The 18,980-nt window shown below is 40.9% G+C and overlaps 1 protein-coding gene across 4 annotated transcripts in view; it reads left to right on the top strand.

Moving 5' to 3' along the window:
- Window positions 1-18,332, top strand: part of Der-2 (Derlin-2) — a 62,282-nt gene extending 43,950 nt beyond the window's left edge. For 3 of the 4 annotated variants that reach the window (XM_068389583.1, XM_068389582.1, XM_068389581.1), the window contains exons 5-7: window positions 4,166-4,312; window positions 5,892-6,055; window positions 15,980-18,332. In XM_068389583.1, coding sequence (XP_068245684.1) covers window positions 4,166-4,312; window positions 5,892-6,055; window positions 15,980-16,124 — 456 coding nt within the window. In that variant the 3' untranslated portion in view covers window positions 16,125-18,332. The other variant, XM_068389584.1, reaches the window with a different exon arrangement.
- Window positions 18,333-18,980: the final 648 nt, after the last annotated feature.

Raw genomic sequence — 18,980 nt, 5'->3', positions numbered from 1 at the left:
CGGAAAGTTAAAGTCTGGTCTGACTTGGTGAAAGGACTTTATCAACCTTTGAAAGGGTCTTCCCCTGACTGTTCAGACTCCCAACCACGTTCTCTTCTCGGACGCATCGGACGTAGGCTGGGGTGCGACATTAGGCGGTAGGGAATGCTCGGGATTATGGAACTCGAGTCAAAGGACAATGCATTTCAACTGCAAGAAGCTACTGGCAGTACGTCTGACCTGGAAAAGCTTCAGGTCTCTCCTTCAAGGCAAAGTGGTGGAGGTGAACACGGACAACACCCTGCTTTGACGTACATCTCCAAGCAAGGAGGGACCTACTCTCTGACATGGTACGAGTTCGCAAGAGACCTCCTCACCTGGTCAACAGGTCTAGACTTTTCACTAGTAACGAGGTTCATCCAAGGCAACTTGAATGTCATAGCAGATTGTCTCAGTAGGAAGGGACAAATAATTCCAACAGATTGGACCCTCCACAAGGATGTATGCAAGAGACTTTGGGCCACCTGGGGCCAGCCAACCATAGATCTCTTCGCAACCTCGATGACCAAGAGGCTCCCAATAGTTTGCTCACCTATCCCGGACCCAGCAGTAGTTCATATAGATGCCTTTCTACTAGATTGGTCACATCTAGATCTATATGCATTCCCTCCGTTCTAGATTGTCAACAAGGTCAGAAGTTTGCCTCTCACGAAGGGACAAAGTTGACGCTAGTTGCTTCCCTCTGGCCCGCGAGAGAATAACTCACCGAGGTACTTCGATGGCTAGTAGACGTTCCCAGAACACTTCCCCTAAGGGTGGACCTGCTACGTCAGCCACGCGTAAAGAAGGTACTCCAAGGCCTCCACGCTCTTCGTCTGACTGCCTTCAGACTATCGAAAGACTCTCGAGAGCTAGAGGTTTTTCGAAGGAGGCAACCAGAGCGTTTGCTAGAGCAAGGAGAACATCCACCCTTAGAGTCTACCAATCGAAGTGGGAAATCTTCCGAAACTGGTGCAAGTCAGTATCCGTATCCTCGACCAGTACCTCTGTAACTCAATAGCTGACTTTCTCTTATATCTGAGGAAAGAACGATCTCTTTCAGCTCCCACTATCAAGGGTTACAGAAGCATGTTGGCATCAGTCTTCCATCACAGAGGCTTAGATCTTTCCAACCATAAAGATCTACAAGACTTCCTTAAGTCTTTTGAGACCACGAAGGAGCGTCGTTTGGTTACACCTGGTTGGAATTTAGACGTGGTTCTAAGATTCCTTATGTCAGACAGGTTCGAACCGCTTCAATCAGCCTCCCTGAAAGATCTCACCTTTAAGACTCTTTTCCTGATATGCTTAACCACAGCTAAAAGAGTCAGTGAGATTCATGCCTTCAGCAAGAACATCGGATTCTCATCCGAAACGGCTACATGTTCTACAACTTGGTTTTCTAGCCAAACACGAGCTGCCTTCTCGGCCTTGACCAATATCGTTCGATATTCCAAACTTATCGTATGGTTGGTAATGAACTAGAAAGAGTATTATGTCCTGTAAGAGCTCTTAAGTTCTATTTTAAAAACCTTTACGAGGCCCGTCTGAAGCTTTATGGTGTTCAGTTAAGAATCCATCTTTGCCTATGTCAGTGAATTCTTTATCCTATTTTATCAGACTGTTAATACGAGAAGCTCATTCCCATCTGAATGAGGAAGACCAAGCTTGGCTGAAGGTAAGGACACACGAAGTTAGAGCTGTCGCAACTTCTGTGGCCTTTAAACAAAATAGATCTCTGCAAAGTATATTCGACGCAACCTATTGGAAAAGCAAATCAGTGTTCGCGTCTTTTATCTTAAGAATGTCCAGTCTCTTTACGAGAACTGCTACACTCTGGGACCATTCGTAGCAACGAGTGCAGTAGTGGTGGGGGCTCCACCACTACAATTCCCTAATTCCATAACCTTTTTAATCTTTCTCTTGAAATGTTTTATTAATATTTTTGGGTTGTCCGGAAGGCTAAGAAGCCTTTCGCATCCTGGTTGTTTTGGCGGGTGGTCAAAGTCATTTCTTGAGAAGCGCCTAGATTAGAGGTTTTGATGAGGTCCTTTAGTATGGGTTGCAACCCTTCATACTTCAGCTCCTAGGAGTCGCTCAGCATCCTATGAGGATCGCGAGGCTCAGTAAGGAAGACGTACTTAAAAAGGCAGAGTAATTGTTCAAGTCGACTTCCTTACCAGGTACTTATTTATTTTATGCTTGTTATTTTGAATAACTGCTAAAATGAAATACGGAATACTTAGCTCATAATTATGTCAACATATAATGCTGGTCTCTACCCACCCCCCTGGGTGTGAATCAGCTATATGATCATCGGGTAAGTTTAATACAGGGGGTATTGAAAAATGTTATTTTCATTAGTAAAATAAATTTTTGAATATACTTACCCGATGATCATAAATTAAAGGACCCACCCTTCCTCCCCAATAGAGACCCAGTGGACAGAGGAGAAAATTGGTTCTATGTTGACATCGAGTACTTAAGTACCTACTTGACAGATGGCGCTGTTGATGTACACCCCCACCTGTATAGCGATCGCTGGCGTATTCCGCCCGTAGGTTTTTTTTGTCGGGCAGCAGAGCTGACAGCTATATGATCATCGGGTAAGTATATTCAAAAATTTATTTTACAAATGAAAATAACATTTTAATAATGTTCTTGAAGTGATGATCACACAAGATGCGTTGTTAATCGTTTGATGACAGAAGATTGAATGGAGGTTGAGGGTTTGTAAAGGCGAAGACTTGAGCGATGGTTCCTTTTTGGGATGTTCACGACGTCATTTGTAACAGACGACGTTCAAATAATGAGGTGTTGCGGCAAGTTCAAATGAACCTGAACTTGCAAGGTCTCTTCTATACACACCGAATCCATGCCTTTCCCATTGATACACTGGTCATAGAGCAGGGGAGACAATATTTCTTTGGTTTTTATGTCGTATTGGATTCCCTGTTCTAGCCTCTAAGAGGAAAGTTTATGATTTTACATACAAATAAAGAAGTTGGAAAATTGTACAAAATTTTATACATATTTTTTCTATTTTGCAGCCTAAAATTGCACACTGAAGAAAATAATGCATGCATGCAACTCACTAAAATCATCAAATTACCCGGTTTTGAACTCTTATTTGTTTGAAAGGCAGAAACTGTTTTTTTTTTTTTTTATTCTTTGATAGTTAATTAAAAGATCGTTTCATTGACAGGTAGCTATTTTTGCTCTCTAACTTGCAAGACTCCAAATTAGCATTTGGTAAGATGTATTTATAGTCATGATGTCTTATCATTTAACGCCCTCCAGTTTCTTATATGGTTAAGAAGCTTTACTTGAGAAAAGATTTGTGATTTTACATCTGTATATATGAAATTAAAACACGATATGATTTTGGAAGTTAAAAGATCTAGATACCCAGTTTTATCTACTAGTTTTCAAGTCGGCTACTGGTGAATGATTGGGAGCTGATCATTTCTCTTTCTGGAGTAATTTTCATTGTGTCTTATTCTTCAATTCAAATAACTCTTGACTTCTCATTCATTATATATTGTTTTTCTATTTAAATGATTATATGTTAATCTTTTTACCCCCGCCATAAGGTTAGATTTCGAGCACATTTTGCTATATATTTTTTTTAAATTGCTCGGACAGCCTTAATTTTTGTCACAGAGAGGTCATGTTGGTCTCATTCTTTTGGAAAATGCCTGAAGTTTCTCATAAAGTTATCAAAAACATGCAAAAACATGTAAATAACAGTGTTTTGCAAGAACGTACCGGTACGTCCTTTGGGGGCGAAAGGGTTAAAATGTGTAATTGTAGGTATAGCTATTTATTTCTAATTTCTCTGGTTTTTCCATTATCATTTATTCACTGAGCAACATGGATATAATTTAATGACCGGTTCCATACATTATGCCATATGGCCAAAATTTCATAAGGTTATGATGAAAAATTAAGTGCTCTTAGCATTCAGCGTTTGTTGAAGTCGGTTATGATAAAGCTCAACAAATATTTCACTCCAAAATATTGATAAAAAAAGGGAAGGTTTGGTGTTGTGGGAATACAGGAAATGTAGTCAAATGAGAGATTGCTGTAATCTTAAAGACAGCACAGTGTAAGATTTATTGAAAAAAAATTTCAAATCTTTTTCCAGGTGTTTGGCGGAACTTGTATGTTAGGCTGTGCGCTGTTTTGTTCCCTGCTGTTTCTTGGACAGGCTTTCACCATTATGTTAGTGTATGTGTGGGCAAGACGGAATCCATTTGTTCGGATGAATTTTTTTGGGCTACTAAATTTCCAGGTAGGTATTTTTTGTATTAAATGTTGGTATTTGCAGAAACTTTATTATGAATTAGCCATAATTATTAACTGAATATGAATTAAAGACACTTTAGGTTTTTAGGTTTATATACAAATACTTGTGAGAGAAGAAGACTATGAACTCTTTCATATGCTGTAGACTGATTTTACTTACAACACATTCTTATGTGCAATATAATTTATTTTAGTGAAACTTCCCTGATGTTCATATTGTTTTTACTCGAAACTGTGTTGGTCTACAAAATGCCTCTCTTGTCTGGGAACCACCACACCATCTGGCAGTTGATGGCAACAAACTTATTTACTTCATTTTGTCTCATTGCTGGTGTCTAGTAAAAAGTCTTTATTTTGCCCCTCAATACAAATCGAATTTCTATAGTTCATTTTGAACTAATATATGATTCTAATGTTTTCCGTCTTTGTGGAACGTAAACGTATAACGGCCACAGTTTTATGTTTATGTGCAAGGAAGATTGTTGTTCACTGATAAGCAAATGCTAAGCATGGAAAGTCATAGTCAGTCAGTGGGCAAATTCAAAGGGAATGGGTAGAAAGTAGGAAACAAAACTGTGTAACTGTCCATTTCAAAGGCTTTTAGTACTGCCCTTTGTATACAATAATTGTGCTATAGGTAGAGCTGCTACTTTACCGGTCAAGCGATAGAGGTTTTAAAAAAAAAATTTATTAGCGTAGTGGTATTAAATTTTTTTTCTTTAATGGGTGAATAGTTAATTTGTATATTTTTAATTTTATTATATATAATTTTTATAGATGTTAATTGTTATGTTGTGGATAGTGTATTGAAGTGAATTATTGTGATATGTGATTTTCATAGTTTTAATACTATTATTATTATGTTTATTATTTTTAGCCAAGCTACAACCCTAATTGAAAAAGCAAAATGCTATAAGACCAGCGCTCTCCAACCATGCTCAGACGGTGGTTGTGTATTTTATTTGTGTAAAAACAATAGGTTATTCTCTCATGCTCTTCATTACTTCCTACATTCACTCTAATATTGGGTAAATGCATCATCAACTAACAGTCCAATTAACTTGTGATCTGGCATAGGTCTAATGAATTAATGCTATTAGAGAATTTATTTATATGCATGCTTTGATCATAATTATAATTATACTGTATATGCTAAAGATTGGAATCATATATACGATAGAATCCTGACATAGTTTAGAGAAGTGTCATTTTAGCATACTACTATATCATCTATTGCTGTTGATATAGTTATACACACAGTACTTGCATTTTGTTTTATATCTGATACCTTTATTTCTGTCTGTTAGTTTAGAGGAAATGAGTCATTATAATTACTGGAAAAACTTGAAAATATTTAGAGTTATAAGTAGGGTTTAATGGAATTTTCAAGTTTGTATATAATCCACTGTATGTTTGCTCCTATGTTTGTTAAAGTTAGCTTTTGTTATTGCAGTGTTTGAAAGTAGATTTTGTCATATTGCTCATTTAGCAGTCTCAACCTTTACAAAGCAGAAATGTGATATGGAATCTCCTCATTTTCTAAACCTATTTCTATTTCTTTTCAGGCACCTTACCTTCCATGGGTACTACTAGGCTTCAGTGTTTTGTTGGGAAATTCGATACTAGTAGATCTCGTTGGGATACTAGTCGGCCACATTTACTATTTTCTAGAAGATGTTTTCCCCGCCAGATCAGGTGGCATCAGGTTACTGAAGACTCCTCGATTCATGTGAGTTTTTTGGATTTAATTTTGTTTATGGTCGAATTGTGTTCCTTTTCTATTGAAGCAATAGCTGTTAGTTGTGTATAGTTAGGAATAATAGATGCTGAAGTATTATTATAAATTGACAAACCTGTGACTTGCTTCTCTGACTTGTGATTGTATTCTAGTTAATAATGTACAGGAATGTTTCTCCAGAAGGCCCTAAGTCTTGTACATCACACATTTGTAGTCTACATAGATCTAATACTCAGCAGCTTTTTGTAATGGGAAAAAGAATAGTTCTGGGAGTATCTTATTTCTTATTCTATTCAAGACAACCAAACCATGTAATGTACTGTATAGTATGAAAAGCAATGGTCTAAGAACACTACCCTGAGGAACACCAGACACATCACATTCCTATATTCACTATGGTGCCCATCAACAACTCTGGGCAATCTATTACTTAAAAATTCTATAATGATGCTAGGAAAAGATCCACTTCCTCCCAACTGTTTGAGTTTGAAGACAAAACCCTCATGATTAACACGGTTAAAGCCAGCACTAAAATTAAGGCCAATCATATGAACTTCCTGACCATAATCAAGGGATTTCCGTAAAGCATTGGGGATTGTAAGGATATCACATGCTCCAAGGCCTTTGCGAAAGCCAAACTGCAAACTAGGGAATTGGAGCACCCTCAGCATACCTATTTAGATGTTTTACCAAAAGATGTTCAAAAGCTTTAGTTATTATGGGAGTTATGGAAATTGGGCAGTAATCATTTACCTAATGGAGTAACATTACCAATTTTCCAATAAGTGTTACAAGACCTTCTTGCTAACTTGTGGGAAATACCAGATAACTTAGGAGCTGAGCTAAGTAATCAGCATTCTATATAAAAAACAAAGGAAAAATATTATTTGGGTCTACACCTCCATAAGCATCAAGGTCCATCAAGAGTGTTTTAATTTCACGGGACCAAAAAGCTAAACTAGTTATTGTAGTTTAGCCTCAAGAAAACAGGAATGAGGAAGATTGAGTTTCTCATTACTGTACTCTGCTTACTGTCAAACTCACCTGCCTAAAGGGTTGCCTTTTCCTTTGGACAGTAAGTTACAGAGCCATCTGGTTTAAGTAAAGGAGGAACTGTTAAGTCTGCACCAAAAAGTGCAGATTTAGAATAGAGTACAAGCATTTTAGGTTGTGAGCTCACTCCCAGAAGGAAGGTAAACCAAGGTACTACAGTATTTATGTACTTTCCTGATGTTCATATACATGCCCACCTCGTCTATTAACTAATGAGGTCATTAGGATAGGATATTAGTTTTAACGCCAAGACTGAATTAGATTGAATTTAATCATCAGTTTTCAATATTAATCTTACCCGATAATCATGTAGCTGTCAACTCCGTTGCCCGACAGAAATCTACGGACGGGATACGCCAGCGATCGCTATACAAGAGGGGGGTGTACTCACCAGCGCCATCTGTGGTCAGGTACTCCAGTACTTCTTGTCAACACCACCTCAATTTTTCCTCTGTCGTGCCGCCGGAAAGACCTACATGGATACGCTGTTGATTTTGGAGTCTTTGTTCACGGTTTTGGTGAAGTATTGCTCTAAATTTAGCCTTCGCTATACAGGAAGCTTTTCCCTTAGCTTAGATAGCTTTTGGAATTAAATTGTTTTATTGGTTAACGATCTTTGCTTTACTTTGGAATTCCCCCTTGACTGTTCTCTAAATTCAAGATGTCCGACCACTCTCAAGCTCCTAGACAAAGGCGATGTAGTGTTAGGACTTGTAATAGGCGTCTTCCGAAGGCCTCGGTTGATCCTCACACCGTTTGTTCCGACTGTAGGGGAAAATCCTGTCAGTTGGAAGATCGATGTGGGGAATGTGCTGGGCTTTCGGAATTCGATTTTAATGAATTCCTCAAGTATACGACTAGGTTAGAGAGGGAGAGAGTTAGGAGGAGTTCTTCTCGCTCTTTGGTTTATTCCTCCCCCCATGATCCTCAACCTTTTCCTTCCCCTGTAGTGGTGACCCCCGAACCTATTACGAGTGCTCAGCCTGATATGTCGGATATGTTACGTGCCATTCAGGCTCTAGGTGATAAGGTGGAGTCTTTAGTGAGTGACCACAATCTTCTCTTGGCAGATGTCAAGGAACTTAAAGTGAAAAGTGCAGTGGGAAGTGTTAGTGCCAGTGCTGTGCCTAGTGTCAGTGTCAGTGTTGCGCATGAGGATACTTCTGTGCGTGCCAGTCGTCCTCCCAGTCCGGGACCTCTTGCAAGCTCCCAAGCCCAGGGGAGAAGCAACGTCGAAGGGCAAAAGGGTTCGGCAGGCCTTGATCGTCCCACAGTTGTATCCTCAGTGGTTGCGGGCGTATCTGATAGAGATCGTCACTTCCACTCCCAGACGATTGAGCCCTTAAATTCCTCGTCTGCGGAAGAAGTTTCCAGGAGGAAACGCTGGACCCAGGTCTCACGACCTCTTAAACGTAAGGTCCCGGCTGAGCGAGTCCAACGGCCCAGGTGTAGCCACTGGGCCAGTTCGGACTCGCCGCAGTCATCTGATGACTGCACACCTCCTAAGAGAGGTAAAGCGATGCCTCAACAGGCCTCTGCTCCAACTTCTGTTGATCCCAAGTTGTCTATGCTGCAGACAATGCAGTCTCAGCTTGCGGTTTTGATGCAGGAGTTTCAGGCAGAGAAGGTTAGCACACCTCCTCCTGCGGGCGCTCCTCCACCTCTGCGCAGTCCACCCTGCCAGACGTATGATGTTGAGGCTCCTCCTGCCTCCATGCGTGAGCTGCCGCATTGGGAGTTGCCAGGTACCAGCGCTATGCAGCAACCTCCTCTTTCCTTGAGGTAGGAGCCTCTTGCTATGCGGCAACCTCCTCAACCCTTGAGGCAGGAGCCTCATGCTATGCGGCAACCTCCTCTACCCATGAGGCAGGAGCCTCATGCTATGCGGCAACCGCCTCAACCCTTGAGGCAGGAGCCTCGTGCGTTGCGGCAACCTCCTCCACCCATGAGGCAGCAGCCTTATGCTATGCGGCAACCGCCTCAACCCTTGAGGCAAGAGCCTCTCTCTGCGCAGCAACCTCCTCAGCCCTTGAGGCAGGCGCAACCCTTGAGGCAGGAACCTCATGCTATGAGGCAGCCTCCTCAACGCATGCAGCAGCCGCATTCTTCGCAGCATGAGCCTCTTCCCTTTCAACACGAACCGCATACCATGCAGCATGAGCCTCATGCCTTACAGCATTCGCTTCTGACCACGCTTGCTCCTCAGACCTCCGCAGAACCTCCTTCACCCCAGTCTCATGACTTTGTCATTGCCAGCCCTCATCCTCTTCAGCAGAGGCGTGATGATGGATCCTCAAGTGCGCGTGCACCCGTTCTACAGGATTCAGCCATTCAGCATGCCGCTATACCGTTACCTCTCGCTTCTCAACTCTCAGGAGATGAGGTTTCTGAGGATGAAGCTGCTCACCTGGATGATCCTTCTTCTGATGTGGAGGAACACAAGTCGTCGCCACCTTCATTAGACTTTCGTAAGGTCCTGACTCTGTTCAGAGAGTTATACCCTGAACACTTCGTTTCTGCAACCCCTCGTTCTCCCCCATCCGAGTTTTCTCTAGGCATGCAGCCTATTACGTCTGCCTACACCAAGCTTGTCCTCGCCAGATCATCAAAGAGAGCTTTGAGGGTTTTAGGGGATTGGTTGCAGTCCAAGCAGCACCTGGGAAGGACATCTTTTGTGTTTCCTCCTCCTAAGCTGGCTTCTAAGTTGGGCGTCTGGTATGCCACGGGAGAGGAACCAGGCTTGGGGGTCCCTGCCTCTGCCCAGGCCGACTTCTCAAGTTTGGTTGACTCTCCTCGTAGGTCGGCTATGAGACGCTCTAAGGTCTGCTGGACTTTTTCTGATCTGGACCACTTGTTGAAGGGAGTCTTTCGCGCCTTCGAAATTTTTAATTTCCTCGATTGGTGCCTGGGGGCCTTGAGCAAGAAGACTGCCCCTTCTGACAAAGACTCGGCCATGCTGATCATGTCCTGTATGGACAGAGCAATTCGCGATGGTTCTGGCGAACTTGCTTCTATTTTTGTCTCAGGAGTCCTCAAGAAAAGGGAACATCTATGCTCCTACTTATCTACTGGTATCACCCCTTGCCAGAGGTCACAGTTGATGTTTGCTCCTCTCTCCAAGTTCATGTTTCCGGAGGAGCTAATCAAGGAGATGGCTGCGGCTCTTATCCAGAAAGATACGCATGACCTCATGGCCTCTTCAGCACGTAGCGCTAAAATCGTACCTTCAGTGCCGAGATCTTACCGCACCCCTGTGGCTGATACACCTGCTACCAGATTCATTCCGCCCTTTCGTGGCAGAGCCCCCAGCCGAGGAAGTTCCCGTGGAGACAGTCACAGGGGCAAGTCCAAGAAAGGTACCAAGTCCACGAAAAGCAAGCTTTGACTTCCCTCCTCTCCAGACAGCTGTAGGAGCCAGACTCAAGACCTTCTGGCAAGCCTGGGAAAGAAGAGGTGCAGACGCTCAGTCTGTCAAGTGGCTAAGGGAGGGTTACAGAATTCCGTTCTGCCGCAATCCCCCTCTGACCACATCTCCCATCAACCTCTCTCCCAACTACAAGGAGAAGGACAAGAGGCTAGCGTTACATCAAGAGGTGTCGCTCCTGTTACAGAAGGAGGCAGTGGTGATAGTCCGGGACCATCAATCCCCGGGCTTTTACAACCGTCTCTTCCTGGTGGCCAAGAAGACAGGAGGTTGGAGACCGGTGCTGGACGTCAGTGCGCTCAATGCTTATGTCACCAAGCAGACGTTCACAATGGAGACGACGAAGTCGGTCCTAGCAGCGGTCAGGCAGGAGGACTGGATGGTCTCGTTGGATCTGAAAGACGCCTACTTTCACGTTCCCATCCATCCAGACTCCCAACCTTTTCTGAGATTCGTCTTTGGAGAGGTTGTGTACCAATTCCAAGCCCTGTGCTTTGGCCTAAGCACGGCACCTCTTGTGTTTACGCGACTGATGAGGAATATTGCGAAATTCCTTCACTTGGCAGACATCAGAGCCTCCCTTTATTTAGACGACTTGCTTTTAAGAGCCCCCACAAGTCGTCGCTGTCTGGAGAGTCTCAGATGGACTTTGGATTTGACCAAGGAACTGGGTCTCTTGGTCAATTTAGAGAAGTCCCAGCTCGTTCCTTCCCAAACCATCGTTTACCTGGGAATGGAGATTCAGAGTCGAGCTTTTCGGGCTTTTCCGTCGGCCCCAAGAATCAACCAAGCCCTAGAGTGCATCCTGAGCATGCTGAAGAAGAACCGATGCTCGGTGAGGCAGTGGATGAGTCTAACAGGGACTCTTTCATCGTTAGCCCTGTTCATCGAGTTAGGGAGACTCCACCTCCGCCCCCTTCAGTACCATCTAGCAGCTCACTGGAACAAGGATATGACGCTCGAGGCGGTCTCTATTCCTGTTTCCAAAGAGATGAGGGCTACTCTAACGTGGTGGAAGAACAACATTCTTCTCAAGGAGGGTCTCTCTTTAGCTGTTCAGACCCCCGACCTTCATCTCTACTCGGACGCATCAGACTCGGGCTGGGGCGCGACATTGGACGGACAGGAATGCTCGGGGACATGGAACCAGGAACAGGAAATGCTTCACATCAATTGCAAGGAGTTGTTGGCAGTTCATCTGGCCTTAAGGAACTTCAAGTCCCTCCTGCTAAACAAGGTGGTGGAGGTGAACTCCGACAACACCACAGCCTTGGCGTACATCTCCAAGCAGGGAGGGACTCATTCGAGGAAGCTGTTCGAGATCGCAAGGGACCTCCTCATTTGGTCAAAAAGTCGAAAGCTCACGCTGGTAACGAGGTTCATTCAGGGCGATATGAATGTCTCGGCAGATCGCCTCAGCAGGAGGGGTCAAGTCATCCCCACAGAATGGACCCTTCACAAGAACGTGTGCAGCAGACTTTGGGCCCTGTGGGGTCAGCCAACTATAGATCTGTTCGCTACCTCGATGACCAAGAGGCTCCCATTGTACTGTTCCCCGATTCCAGACCCGGCAGCAGTTCACGTGGATGCTTTTCTGCTGGATTGGTCCCACCTCGACCTGTATGCATTCCCGCCGTTCAAGATCATCAACAGGGTTCTTCAGAAGTTCGTCTCTCACGAAGGGACACGGCTGACGCTGGTTGCTCCCCTTTGGCCTGCAAGAGAATGGTTCACAGAGGTACTGCAATGGCTGGTCGACGTTCCCAGGACTCTCCCTCTAAGAGTGGACCTTCTACGTCAACCTCACGTAAAGAAGGTACACCCAAGCCTCCACGCTCTTCGTCTGACTGCCTTCAGACTATCGAAAGACTCTCTAGAGCTAGAGGTTTTTCGAAGGAGGCAGCCAGAGCGATTGCCAGAGCAAGGAGGATATCCACTCGCAGAGTCTATCAATCTAAGTGGGAAGTCTTCCGTAGCTGGTGCAGAACCAATGCAGTTTCCTCTACCAGTACCACTGTAACCCAAGTTGCTGACTTCCTGTTACATCTTAGGAATGTTAGATCTCTATCAGCTCCTACGATCAAGGGGTACAGAAGTACGTTGGCAGCGGTTTTCCGCCACAGAGGCTTGGATCTTTCCTCCAACAAAGATCTGCAGGACATCCTTAGGTCTTTTGAGACCTCTAAAGAACGTCGGTTGTCCACTCCAGGCTGGAATCTAGACGTAGTCCTAAGGTTCCTTATGTCATCTAGATTTGAACCTCTCCAGTCAGCCTCTTTCAAAGACCTCACTCTCAAAACTCTTTTCCTCGTCTGCCTTGCAACAGCCAAAAGAGTAAGTGAGGTTCACGCCTTCAGCAGGAACATAGGTTTCACATCTGAAACGGCTACATGTTCCTTACAGCTCGGTTTTTTGGCAAAAAATGAGCTTCCTTCACGTCCTTGGCCTAAATCGTTCGAAATTCCTAGCCTTTCCAACTTGGTGGGTAACGAACGGGAGAGAGTACTTTGCCCTGTCAGAGCTCTTAAGTACTATCTTAAAAGGTCAAAACCCTTGCGAGGACAATCAGAGGCCTTATGGTTTGCTATTAAGAAACCTTCGCTGCCTATGTCTAAGAACGCAGTTTCTTATTACATAAGGCTTCTGATTAGAGAAGCTCATTCTCACATGAAGGATGAAGACCTTGCTTTGCTGAAGGTAAGGACACATGAAGTGAGAGCTGTGGCTACTTCAGTGGCCTTCAAACAGAACTGTTCTCTGCAGAGTATTATGGATGCAACCTATTGGAGGAGCAAGTCAGTGTTTGCATCATTCTATCTCAAAGATGTCCAGTCTCTTTACGAGAACTGCTACACCCTGGGACCATTCGTAGCAGCGAGTGCAGTAGTAGGTGAGGGCTCAGCCACTACATTCCCATAATCCCATAACCTTTTTAACCTTTCTCTTGAATGCTTTTATTGTTGTTTTGGGTTGTACGGTAGGCTAAGAAGCCTTCCGCATCCTAGTTGATTTGGCGGGTGGTCAATTCTTTCTTGAGAAGCGCCTAGGTTAGAGGTTGTGATGAGGTCCTTTAGTATGGGTTGCAGCCCTTTATACTTCAGCACCTAAGAGTCGTTCAGCCTCCTAAGAGGACCGCTGCGCTCAGTAAGGAAGACGTACTTATTAAAGGCAGAGTAATGGTTCAAGTCGACTTCCTTACCAGGTACTTATAATTTCATTTGTTATTTTGAATAACTGATAAAAATGAAATACGGGATACTTAGCTTCTTGATTAACATGTACACTGGTTTTCACCCACCCCCCTGGGTGTGAATCAGCTACATGATTATCGGGTAAGATTAATATTGAAAAATGTTATTTGCATTAGTAAAATAAATTTTTGAATATACTTACCCGATAATCATGATTTAATTGACCCACCCTTCCTCCCCATAGAGAACCAGTGGACCGAGGAAAAAATTGAGGTGGTGTTGACAAGAAGTACTGGAGTACCTGACCACAGATGGCGCTGGTGAGTACACCCCCCTCTTGTATAGCGATCGCTGGCGTATCCCGTCCGTAGATTTCTGTCGGGCAACGGAGTTGACAGCTACATGATTATCGGGTAAGTATATTCAAAAATTTATTTTACTAATGAAAATAACATATTTCACCAGTTTGGTGTGAAGAAGAAAATGGGGAATTTTTATTTTTGGGGGGAAATGTTAATATTTTGCCAGCTTTGGGGACAAAGCAATATCAGGTGAGTATAGAAATGCCAATTTTGTTATTAAAATTTAATGGATATTTTATAAACAATATATAATTAATTTCACATGAAAATCAGATTTGCCAAAATCACTTTGAACTTTAATAAGGTTGTCAGGCCTGCTGGTAAAATTTTTGGGCTGGATAAGAAGTACTTACTCTTCAGTTTGATATCTTAAGAATGCTGCTTCTCAAATTTGCTGTTTGAGGCACAGTAATGAAAGTCTTTCTAACTTGGTTATGTTTCTGGGATTCAGCATTTTCAGCTGAACCCTTCTAAATATTTTTGCATTCTAACCTAGTAGTCTTAACAATTTTGACTTATTTCAAATATATTGACTTTCATTTAAAAGGGAAATCTATTGTATAGGCCAGATATTTTTGCATTCTAACTTAGTAGTCTAAAAATTTTGACTTATTTTCAAATATATTGACTTTCATTTAAAAGGGAGATCTATTGTATAGGCCAGATATTTTTGCATTCTAACCTAGTAGTCTAACAATTTTGACTTATTTTCAAATATATTGACTTTCATTTAAAAGGGAAATCTATTGTATAGGCCAGATATTTTTGCATTCTAACCTAGTAGTCTTAACAATTTTGACTTATTTTAAAATATATTGACTTTCATGTAAAAGGGAAATCTATTGTATAGTCCAGATATTCTTGCATTCTAACCTAGTAGTCTAAAAATTTTGACTTATTTTAAAATATATTGACTTTCATGTAAAAGGGAAAGCTATTGTATAGGCCAGATAAGAGTTGGGAAATCTTGACTTTTACTATGGTTGTTTTTTATTGTGAGGAAAATAGTTTTAAGGTGGAAATAGTAATTTCAAGAATGGATCTTTCTGTATAAGCATTAATGTAGATTCCAAGGATTGTGAAGTTGATTACTGTCAAAATTTTATTTTGTATAATTGTTTATCAATATCTCAGAATAATTTTCATCACTTTGCTTTTGTTAAATGTGTTTTACAGTAGATGTTTTAAGACCTATTTGCAAATTATTGTGGAAAAGAAACCTGTTAATATGCCATATTTATGGGCATTGGTAAGAACATACACTTGGAGAATTCATAAGGAAATCTCTCATATCTGTAAAGCAGGTCATTCTGTACCAAAGTCAGTATTTAATTAAAAGAAACTACTATGATAATAAATTTTGCACCTAAAGGGAAAAGTAGTTTTTTCAATTTTAGTCAAATTATCTCCTGTTGGCCTTCCAAGCAATTTTGTATATTTTCACTGCATACTAAAACTTTTGTGTTTGAATGTGCATAACTAATATTGCTACTATAGTCAATCTTTTTTAGTGAGGCAGATTTGCACCGACTTGCTGGGGTGCCCCTTTAGTTTGGAAAAGTTTCCTGGTAGCTGATTGGTCGGAAATATCCGGACAAAAATACTTCCGACCAATTAGCTATCAGGGAACTTCTCCGAGGTAAAAGGGCACCCCTGCGAGTCGGTGCAAATCTGCCTCACTTAAAAAAATTCACTATACAATAATTTAATCTGAGATGCAATGTACACAATTGCAGGTAGGCCTGCCTGACGCAGAATGAAAATTGACTGCCATCAAAATAAATATGAATTATGGTCAAATACTCAATAGCAGTAAATATTGTTTGTTGTCAGATTACATTTTAGTGTGAGACAGCACTTCAATTGAAAAAGTATATCTTTTTAGGGTTCAAATTTTCGAACCTCAAACTGGAGAGCCTGTGTACAATATTCCACCTGAGGAACGTCCAGGAGGTTTCCCGTGGGGCGAGCAACCAGCCCAGCCCCAAGAGCAACAGCAAGGCCAACAGCCAGAACAGCCACAACAATGAGATGAAAGAGGAGCGGGAAAATCAAGAAGTGTCGTCTTTTCTTGTGTGTACAGTAACCGTTCTTCTTTTTCACTATTTATGCGGAAGCTTCTAAGAAGTTTACACAAATATCCAAATGTTTGATCAGGCTGTTTTATAGGCTCTTGAGTCAGACAGATCCTAGAGTGAGTCAGTGGTAAGAATAAGGAGCTTATTTTCTTTGGTTGTTTTTTGAGAAGAAATACAAATATTTTTGCTAAGCTTCAGTGTAACAATATTGTCTTAGCAAGTTGGGGTATCCAGAATATTTTTCAAGAGTATATTTGCAAGTCATTTTCATGGCTAGAGATGTAGCTAGATACTATAATGTATTTATTACTGGAGGCAAATTATTTTTTATGTTGCTGTGTGGATATTGATCAACTCGTTTGCAAATCTGCAGCACAGTCGGGTGTTGTGTGGTGAAACGTAAATTTCACATCATCGTTCGTGACAGATGTTTATCCTTTTTACAAAATAGGAAACTTTGTATCTCAGCTTGCTTTGATAACGAAAAAAATCTTCAGAACTTTATAAGGGGTCTGTGCCAGTGTAGAAACTCCAGGACTATGGACTGCCACATAATCTTTGGCAGGCTTTGGCTACAGTTAAGGAGCAATAAATAAATGCAGTTTTTGCTATATTGTACTGTACTTACATATTGAGACTCAACTAAGAATTTCATATTTTTATGTAGTTTTACTGAAAGTCCAGAATGATCCTAGTGCTTCTATTCATCTTTTTTTATTGTACTCTGCCTAAAATATATTCATTTATAGGAATCAATTTTTATATTTTTAAAAAAATATTTACCATAAAGGACATAATTTCTTAAGGACACTCTATTGTAGGACACCTATGAAAGAATTTAGTGGATGTAGTTTATTTTTACTTGAATTTGTAATAATGGCTCTTGATAACATAGCAACCTTTTTATGTCAAGATAATTAACCATACTTGTTTCAGTGAAAGAAATTAAGATATATTGTGCTCTGTATTTCATGCTTATAGACTTACATGCATGCTTTGCTTTTTTATCATTTCTCTTTGTAATTATATTTGTTTTGCTTATATAACAAAGAAAATCATTTGATAGTCTTTTGCATGAACCATCTAGTGTCGAGAATAATGGTGTTTTATTTCAAGAGCAGTATTTTTGTTCTTAATTTTCACATGAATAGTTATTTTCTGGGCTCCGACCCGTGTCGCCCAGTGAAATGCTCCTCTAGCACCATTTCTAAAATGGTGCTAGAGGAGCATTTCACTGGGCGACACGGGTCTCTCGCCCAGAAATAGATTTTTCCTTCGTCAAAATCCCTTAATGATGATGGATATTCGGGCAAAATATAAATACCTGTAAAAGAGAATATAGCACACTGGTTTGTTTTCACTTCACTTTACCGACTTACACTAAACTGTTATTTTCATCATGTTGTGTGATATTGCAACTCTGGTGTTGTCTGAGGATTTTGTTATTGATGATTGACAAAGCACTAGATTACTGATTTATTGAGATGTAAGTTCTCGAGTAAAACTGTTGCTATAATTTCACATTAGCGTATTTCGGCAGCGGAGAGAGAAGAGTTCCCCTTTAGTTCCTTTGTTTGATGTTGGCTACTCCCCAAAGTTGGGGTGAAGTGCCTTGGTAAATAGATAGATAGTATTTTGGCATAGGGAAGAAATAATTGAAAGGTTGGTGATTAAAAGAAATGAGGGGCAATAAAATGAAAATGTTAGGAGGAAAAATGCAAAACAATATAGCTATCTTTGTCAGTTTCCTCCAAAGAAAATCCTGTTTTGGGGAGTGGATGCAATTTGTTATCACTATGATGCACTTTGTTTAACGTAAAATAATCATCTTGAAAGTCGTTAAGTTATTTTGTGAAGAGGAAAACTTTGATGGTATGTTGAATGGATGTTCTTATTTTTAAGATATGATTTCAAAGTTTGTTAGGTGATTGAAGTTAGGTTATAAGAGTTTTGAAAATTTCATTGACAATAATCATTTTTCCACTTTGTGTTAGAAACCTATGTTATTTTTTTAATACCTTACATCACAGTTGTAAAAAAAGTTAAGAAATTACCTTGTGTTTATTAACATGAAGGTAGAAAAGACTAACGTTTTGTAAGAAATTGTGTTGTAGTAATAAGGCTAATCAAAAGAATGATTAAAATATTAGTAAAAAAGCATATACATTTTTTTCATTGGCCATCTCACATATTGTTGAATTTTCCGTGGTTTTTTGGAGAGGGAGTTGATGGCTTTCAGAAAGTAGTCTGTTATGATAGGATGCTTAATCAGCTTCTTGAAAGTCACGGAAAATGTACCTGTGTTAGACTATTCATAAAGGCTCTTTGGATATATAAAGCTAAATATCTGTTAGGAAAATTTTTGGAAGTGAAAATTATAATTGTTTGAATATGCTATAACTTCTTGATTGTCTATGAGCAAAGCAAATCTCAAAATAATTTGACTGTTCGGAAGGCTCTTAGTCATATATAAATCATCTTAATTTTGATGAAAGGTAAAAGGAAAAGGTATCTTTAGAACACTGAACTTCTCATGATTCATCGCTCCTAATTTTAGATGGGTTCGTGAAATGTTGATGTTTTGTAGGGCCAGTATAAGATGGATTTCTTAACAACAAGTGTTGAAGATCTGGAAAGTTGAACATTGGATGAAAAAGGTATAGCTGAATGCAGAACGTGATGAGAAGCACACTGGTTTTGAGCCGTACCTTACTATAGAAGTTTATTTAAGACATAAGGTGATTCAAATGGATATGAAATGAAGAGACCACATTGTACTCCTAAATGACGCAAAATGTTACAGTTGCA

Source organism: Palaemon carinicauda, chromosome 16 (assembly GCF_036898095.1).
Source record: "Palaemon carinicauda isolate YSFRI2023 chromosome 16, ASM3689809v2, whole genome shotgun sequence".
In the NCBI taxonomy this organism is placed as follows: Eukaryota; Metazoa; Arthropoda; class Malacostraca; order Decapoda; family Palaemonidae; genus Palaemon; species Palaemon carinicauda.
This window is presented reverse-complemented; position numbering and strand designations above follow the sequence as displayed.